Genomic DNA, 8,795 nt, shown 5'->3' with positions numbered 1-8,795 from the left:
GTTCACTTCTTGGATCTGGGAGAGAATAGTTGCCTCTGCAGAAAGAGAGAAAATATCTACTTGCTTGGGTGCCTGTCAACTTCTCCCAAAAACTTAAAACATAGCTTGCTATCAGTCATGGAGACACAAGAGCTGCAGATGCTGGAATCTGGAGCAACACACAAAATGCTGGTGGGTGAGTAGGTGAGTGGTGGGTGAGCATTTGGGGGACAGTGACCATTGCTCCATAACCTTTAAATTGTCATGGACAGGGACAGGTGCAGAGAGGACAAGAGGTTTTTCAATTGGGGAAGGGCTAACTACGAGGCTATAAGGAGAGAACTTGGGAGTGTAAATTGGGATGTCCTTTTTGAAGGAAAATGTACCATGGGGATGTGGTCGTTATTCAGGGATCTTATGCAGGATGTTAGGGATAAATATGTCCCAGTGAGGCAGAGAAGGAATGGCAGGGTGAAGAAACCGTGGGTGATGAGAGAAGTGGAACGACTTGTTAGGGAGAAGAAGGTAGCATACGTGAGGTATAAGCAGCAAGATTCAGACAGGGCCCGTGAGGAATATAGGGTAGCGAGGAAGGAACTTAAGAAAGGGCTGAGGAGAGCTAGAAGGGGACATGAAAAGGCTTTGGCTAGTAGGGTGAAGGAAAATCCCAAGGCCTTTTTCAAGTACGTGAAGGGTAGGAGGATGGCTCGGGTGAAGGTAGGTCCGATTAAGGACAAAGGTGGGAGAATTTGCCTGGCGGCGGCCGAAGTGGGAGAAGTTCTCAATGAGTACTTCTCTTCGGTATTCACCAGGGAGAGGAGTCTTGATGATGTGGAAGGGAGTGCTGGTAGGGGTAATGTTTTCGAGGTTGTTGATATCAAGAGAGAGGATGTGTTGAAATTGTTAAATAATATTAAGACAGATAAATCTCCGGGGCCTGACGGGACTTTCCCCAGGCTGCTTCGAGAGGCTAGGGAGGAGATTGCTGAACTGCTGGTAAGGATCTTTGAGTCCTCGTTGTCTACGGGGGTGGTGCCGGAGGATTGGAGGGTTGTGAATGTGGCCCCCTTGTTCAAAAAGGTAATAGGGACAGGCCAGGGAATTATAGACCGGTGAGTCTCACGTCTGTGGTGGGTAAGCTGTTAGAAAGGATTCTAAGGGATAGGATTTATGAACACCTTGAGAATCATGGACTGATTAGGGACAGCCAGCATGGCTTTGTGAAGGGAAGATCTTGCCTCACAAGCCTGATAGAGTTCTTTGAGGAGGTGACCAGGAAGATTGATGAGGGCAGTGTGGTGGATGTGATTTACATGGATTTTAGTAAGGCATTTAATAAGGTTCCTCATGGTAGGCTTCTTCAGAAGGTCAGAGGCCAAGGGATCCAAGGAAGCTTGGCTGTGTGGATTAGGAATTGGCTTGCATGTAGAAAGCAGAGGGTTGTGGTGGAAGGAGTGCCCTCGGATTGGAAGGCAGTGACTAGTGGTGTCCCGCAGGGATCGGTTCTGGGACCTCTACTTTTTGTGATATTTATAGATGACTTAGATGAGGGGGTGGAGGGCTGGGTTAGTAAGTTTGCGGACGACACTAAGATAGGCGGTGTTGTGGATAGTGTGGAGGGCTGTCGGAGCTTACAGAGGGATATTGATAGGATGCAGAGCTGGGCTGACAAGTGGCAGATGGAGTTCAATCCGGAGAAGTGTGAGGTGGTACACTTTGGAAGGACAAACTCCAGGGCAGAGTACAGGGTAAACGGCAAGGTACTTGGCAGTGTGGAGGAGCAGAGGGATCTGGGGGTTCATATTCACAGTTCATTGAAAGTTGCCTCACAGGTGGAAAGAGCAGTAAAGAAGGCCAATGGGATGTTGGCTTTCATAAGTCGCGGGATTGAGTTTAAGAGCCGCGAGGTTATGATGCAGCTTTACAAAACTCTAGTTAAGCCACACTTAGAGTACTGTGTTCAGTTCTGGTCGCCTCATTATAGGAAGGATGTGGAGGCATTGGAGAGGGTGCAGAGGAGATTTACCAGGATGCTGCCTGGATTGGAGAGTATTGAATATGAGGAGAGGCTTAAGGTGCTAGGGCTTTATTCACTGGAAAGGAGGAGGATGAGAGGAGACATGATAGAGGTATATAAAATATTGAGAGGAATAAACAGACAGTCAGCGCCTCCTTCCCAGGGCACCAATGCTCAAGACGAGAGGTCATGGCTTTAAGGTTATGGGTGGGAGGTTCAGGGGAGATGTCAGAGAGAGGTTTTTCACCCAAAGAGTGGTTGGTGCATGGAATGCGCTGCCTGGGGTGGTGGTGGAGGCAGATACATTGAACAGGTTCAAGAGCTTGTTGGATAGGCATATGGAGGAACGTGAGATAGAGGGATATGCGGGAGGAAGGGGTTAGGTAGTGTGAGGGTGGTCTGATGGACAGCACGACACGGTGGGCCGAAGGGCCTGTTTTGTGCTGTATGGTTCTATGGTTCTATGGTATGCTGGAGGAACTCAGCAGGTCAGGCAGCATCTATGAAGGGAAATGACAGTTGATGTTTTGGGTCAAGATCTCAACCCGAAATGCTAACTGTCCACTGTCACTCATCATGTTTTCCTATTTAGGTGAAACAAATCTAACCCAGCCTGGGAATTGATGAGAGTGAAAATTTCCATGCTTGGTCTCTTTCTAGAAAAAATCTGCAGGTCTTGTATTTCTGGTTAAAGTCCCTGACCTTCTTGTTCATCCAGACCCAGTGGATACTTTCTCTCACTGTGCTGAAGCAATCATTCGCTTTCAGATTCTAGAAATAAACTGATTTGGTCACATCATACCTTTGTAACCTGCGAACAATTATCCTTTCACCTTTGAAGATCAGGTCAGAGTGCCCAGTTCATCTCTCAGGTGGAAGTACGGTCTTAGGACAGGCCCATACTGTGTCCCTTTCTGTCTGCACTGAATCATTTGCTTCAGGCGTGGCATTGTATCTTGTCCTGCATCAATAGCTGAGAGTTTGGAATGTTTCTTGCCACGCTGATTGTATCAAGTTCAATATCCTTGGAATCTCTTGCATCTTTGAGGTAGGCTTGGCCACATCTGTTAACTACATGCATGCCCTTGCCTGACCTGTAATGAGTGTTTATTGGTGCAACAAGCAATCTCTTGAGGAACTCAGCGAGTTGAGCAGTATCTGTCAGGGCAAAGGAATTGTTGACGTTTTGGTTCAAAACCCTGCATCAGGAACTGATACAAGGCTTCAATCCAAAATGTCAACAATTCCTTTCCCACCATAGATACTGCTCGACCTGCTGAGTTCATCCAGCAGGTTGTTTGTTGCTAAGATTCCAGCATCTGCAGTCTCGTGTTTTCATGAATTTCTACCGTATGCCTACATTCTCACAAGCATTTTTTGCAACCTTTTTGGTGATCTAGAGGGGAACACTAATAATGATCTTAAGTGGCTTGTGATCATCATGTGCAGATACAGCTTTTCCACATGTATTTTGATGAAACTACCCCAGACCAAATAACACAGTAAGAAAACTCCTTCTCAATTTGTCCACATTTCCAATCCATTGAGGTCTGCTTGTTTATACAGTGGCTGACCCACCTGCAAGATTGTTGCTTCAAGATCCATTTCTGAGGTGTCCATAGTGTCAGATCCTTTTTTGGTATCAAGTATCACAATAGAAGCTCCGTTGTGTCCTCTTCCTTTATTTATTTGACCGCTTGCTTTATGAGTCTCAACCAATTTTATTCCACATTCTTCCTGTTTAGCTGAGTGAATTCTCTCCGCTTGCCTAGATGAATGTGGCCATGAAGTTTGATGTCATGCAGGACAAACAGACCACCCAATGGGAAAATCTTTAATACCATACATTAGATTGGTGCGTAGAGCAGTTTGCATCTTGACACCATTGGGGTGCAGAAGAATGGGAGAAAGATATAACCACTTATTGCATGTATACAACTTAATGGACAAAATTAGGGTTAACCAGACTCCCCCAATCCTCCCCCAACTTTTCTTTAAATCCTGAATTTCATGCCCACTGTGGGAAATCCACTCATAACATCTAACATATTTCCTGAGTATATTTTCTGAGCTGATTTCAAGTGTCCACCAAATTTACCCTTCGCATATGTCCAGGGGGCCTTAAATATCTGTGTGTCTAAGCTCACATAGTGCAGAAATGCATAACATCGATAATGTACCTTAAGCTATTTTTACACAATCACACAAAGGCTTGACTTTTGTATTTAGTAGTGAAGTGACAGTGCTTGGTGCTGAACTTGAAGAAAGCTTTCCATAAAGATCTAGCCATCTCTGTGGCATTAATTCCCTTTTTCTGATATCTGTTGCAATCAGGCCTCAGCATAAATGATCCCTGGTATCCAGCTATCATCAACCTAGCTGAGCTGTGAATCTCAATGAAGAACTCTCAGACATAGCAAATTAGAGACCAGAAAGCACAAGTTTTATCTAATATTTAAAATATTTTATAAACTGTGACAAAAGGATTGTGATGTACAAGATGTAGGTGAAATAGGAAATATTATTAGCAAAAAATATAAACATTTTATAAAAATTCCATAACTTTAAAAAAAATCAATGCTTATTTTTAATTCCTTCAATAATTAAAACAAAAAATGCTTGAAGTGCTTAGGAGATCAGACAGCATCTGTGGAGAGAGAGGGAAACAGGGTGGGTTATCATTTCAGGTGATGACCTTCCACTAAATGAAAAGCAAAAAACCTACAGATGCTAGAAATCTGAAATAAATTTGATGAATGGTCAGCATTTCCTGCTTTTATGTCAGACCTTACATGCCTCACCCCTCCCTACTGCTATAGCCTCATAAGAACTAAGAATAGGAGGAAGCCATGTGGCTTTTTGAACTTGCTCTGTCATTCATCAACATCATGGTTGACCTCTTACCTCAGTGGCAATTTTCTCTACCATCTCCATATTCCTTGATTCCCTTAATACCCTGAAAGTTATCTTTGAATGATCTCAGTGAGCCTCTAGGGTAGAGAATTCACCATCATCTGCATGAACAAGTTTCTCATCTCAGTACTAAATTGCCTATCCCTCATTCCGGAACTGTGACCCCTGGTTCTGGACTTCTCAGCCAGGGGAAACACAGTTCCTACCTCCAGTTTATTGAGCTCTGTAAGGTTTAAAGAAACATTCAATGAGATCTCTCATTCTTTTAAACTCTATAGGTTACAAATATAAAACCAGAATATGCTAGAAGTAATCAGCAGTTCAGGCAGCATCTTTGGAAAGTGCAGGTTTTTTTCCCTCTAGCGAATACGGGCCTAACCTAACAAATCTCTCCTATTATGGCCAAACCTGACATTCCTAGAACTAATCTAGTGAATCTTCATTGCACTTCCTTTCTGACAAGTAAAAGAGAACTATCCGTAAACTGAATATTATTAAGTTGGAAGCAAACAATTTCCTCCAAAATCATAATGTGAATTCTTTAGCATAGACAGCCCTTGGGGACTGATTTGCAAAGAATAGACTGGGGAAGGTCAGCATAGGTGGTATGAGATGTTACCAGCAAGTGAACTGTGATAAACGTTTGTCTGAATGCAGCCTGGGTGGAGTGACGAGGGGAGGCTGAGAGAAAACTATTGGCAGTTTAATGAAAGAAAGTGTGTGCTAGCCAGAGGTGGCTTGGGATTCATAATGTTTGATCTTACCTGAAGGAGAGTTTAGAGAAGGCATTGGCTTGTGATCTCTGCATTGCTCTGCATTGTTTCCTGGTGAAGAGATTCAAGTACTATGCCTGAGACCAGAGTCTGGAAGAATTTGCATAAAGTTAGATTTCCGTAAGTCAACTGCATACAATACTTCGGGTGGATTCTCATCAAGACATCTTTAATCCTGTATTCAAGTGCTCTTGTAATAATGACCAATATATCATTTGCCTTCTGATTTGCTTGGTGAAATGGCATTTGGCTTTTAGTTAATAATGTACGTATGTCTCTCACATAGCAACATTATCCAACCTCTCACCATTTAAAAAATACTCTGCTTTTCAGGATGGATAATTCCACTCTTTCCATATTATACTGCATATGCTATTCGTATGCACTCATTCAGTTTGAAGCCTCTTTACATCCTCCTCCTTCTTCTTACTGACAATCTATCTAATATTGTATCATCAGCAAACCTGGAAATTACATTCGCTCCCCTCAGCCAAACCTTTGAAGCCGATTGTGAATAGCAGAGGCCCAAGCACCAATCCCTATGGTACCCCATTAGTCAAAACCTGCTAACTTATGAAAGATTCATTTATTTAAGCATCCTACCTAGATGCATCACAGCTTGGTATGGCAACTGCTCTGCCCAAGACCGCAAGAAATTGCAGGAGAGTTGTGAATGTAGCCCAGCCTATGACGAAAACCAGCTTCCCCTGCATTGACTCTGTCTATACTTCACGCTGCCTTCGGAAGGCAGCCAAAATAATCAAAGACCCCTCTGACCCCTCATTCTCTCTTCTCCTCCCTTCCATTGGACAGAAGATACAAAAGCTTGAAAACACTTACCAACAGGCTCAAGGACAGCTTCTATCCCACTGTTACAAGACTCTTGAATGGACCCCTTGTACGATAAAGATGAACTCTTGATCTCTTGAACTACTTCGTCATGGCCCTTGCACCTTATTTGTCTACCTGCACTGTACTTTCTCTGTAACTGTAACACTATATTCTAATATCGTTTTTTCCTTTTATACTACCTCAATGTACTATGTATGGAATGATCTGTTTGAATGGCATGCATACAAAGCTTTTCACTGTACATGTGATGATAATAAACCATTTATTCCCACTCTTTGCTTTCTGTCCAATAACCAACTCTCAATCCACGTCACTATACGTGGATTGAGAATTGGTTATTCTCAACTCTGTGTGCTTTAACCTTGTTCACTACAGTGGGACTTCATCAAGAGCCTTCCAGAAATCCAAATACACCACATATATTAAAAATCCTTCAGTTGATTAGTCAAACATGATTTTTCTTTCATAAATAGATAAGTACATGGATAGGAGAGGTTTAGAGGGCTATGGGCCAAACACTAAGTCGCTGGGCAACACAGTCAGCATGGACGAGTAGGGCCGAAGGGCCTGTTTCCATGCTGTATGACTTTGTGACTCTAAATCCATCCTGACTCTGGTCAATCCTATTATTCTTTTACGGTATTCTGTTATTACATACTTCACGGTAGACTGCAGCACGTTCCCCGCCACTGACGTTAGACTAGAAGGTCAGTAGTTTGCTCTCTCTCCCTTCTTAAATATTGGGGTCACATTTGCTACCGTTGAATCCACAGGAAGAATTACAGAATGTATAGAATTTTGAAAGATGATGACCAAAACGTTCACTATCTTTATGGCCAGCCTTCAAGATTCCGAGATGTGGATCATCAGGTCTTTTCGATATATCAGCTTTTAGTCTCATCAACTTGTCCAGTACTTCAGCAATATTTCTTTCTTTCAGTTCTCACTTTTGCTCACTTTTTTGGTGTCTTTTTCTATGACGACAGACACAAAGGAGTTGTTTAATTCCTTTATCATTTCCTTATTCCCTGTTATAAATTCTTCCCTCTCTGTCTGAGGGACCCACATTTGCTCTTCTTATTCAAAATAAGGACACTCCTCCATGTCTGTTTCTTGCACATCCCTGATTTTCACTGCTCCATCATTGGCGGCTGTCAGCCCTCCTTCACCACCCTGCCTCACTCTGCTGCTCCACATTCAGGCCAGAAGACTTACCTTTTTGACTCGGCTTCTGACCACCTCTCCCGAAGTCTCCTTATGGTGTCTGGCTGAGGCATTTTGACAAGTAACACTGCGGTGGCAATTTCGTAACCACCGAAAGTCGTTCTTGCAAACCATTTTTTCACGATCACCCGAAAGCTTCGTCTGTTCTTCCAGACAAATCCCACCAGATACAGGCCGACCTGTCTCCCCCGACCTGGTTGTGAGGGGGCTCCGCCGATCCCTCAGCCCCGCCGGTCGGCTGGCGGAAGTGCGCTGACGTCATGTGTTTCCGGTGCGCCCTGCTGCGAACTGATGATGTGGGAAGAGAGCGGTGTCAGGGTGCAGGCTGTGACCGGGGGCTGAAGTGGGACACTGGCTTCGGCGTCGAATCAGGCGGGGAGAGGGGAAGAAAAAGCCGGGGGAGTTGGTCGGCGAGGGTTGCCGGCCTCGTGTGGAGCCATGATCCGCTGGATACGGCAGCAACTGGTAGGTCTGGCTGGCGAGGGTTGAGCTGAGGCCGGCTGCAGGCGCCTGCGGCGCGGCTGAAACCCTGGGGCACCGCTGCCGACGGGAGCGTTGCTCCCACCTTCGCCGGTGTTTTAGGGGCTGGGCTGTAGACCAGACACTTGTGTAAGCTGCCACTTGCCATTCAACGGGTGGAACCGCAATGGCTTCTCGCTTGAGTCGTGCAGTTCCTGGTGGTGGACCTTTGCAACAGGATAGATCATTTCTCCCAGGCTCTAAGTTTATTACGAGTAACCTGAGATAATTAAACATCGTTATCATTGGTCGATATGTCAGCTCGGTTACCAACACCAGCTGCTGTTTCCGTCTCTGAGGTTTCACAGGGTTTATTCGATATCGTTCTGCTGTCATGTACCAGCATATGACGCTGTAGTTAATGAAATGCTTGCACTTCATTGTAATACAGTGTAATTTCAGTAACTTTGAGTTTCAGTTGGCAACAGGTGACAGTACGCTTTAAAATACCGTAACCAACTCTGCCCAGAATTGTTGGACCTTAAGTGATTCGTCGTAACAAATGTGCCCCAAAAGTG

At 44.4% G+C, this 8,795-nt stretch overlaps 1 protein-coding gene across 1 annotated transcript in view; it reads left to right on the top strand.

Moving 5' to 3' along the window:
- The first annotated feature begins 7,755 nt into the window (after positions 1-7,755).
- atp11b (ATPase phospholipid transporting 11B (putative)) overlaps positions 7,756-8,795 on the top strand; it is a 125,492-nt gene continuing 124,452 nt past the window's right edge. Inside the window, 1 exon segment of the mRNA XM_052018626.1 lies at positions 7,756-8,223. Coding sequence (XP_051874586.1) covers positions 8,197-8,223 — 27 coding nt within the window. The 5' untranslated portion in view covers positions 7,756-8,196.

The sequence above is a fragment of the Pristis pectinata genome, chromosome 6 (assembly GCF_009764475.1).
Source record: "Pristis pectinata isolate sPriPec2 chromosome 6, sPriPec2.1.pri, whole genome shotgun sequence".
NCBI classification, from domain to species: Eukaryota; Metazoa; Chordata; class Chondrichthyes; order Rhinopristiformes; family Pristidae; genus Pristis; species Pristis pectinata.
The sequence above is the reverse complement of the archived record's forward strand: the minus strand, read 5'-3'. Positions and strand labels throughout refer to the sequence as shown.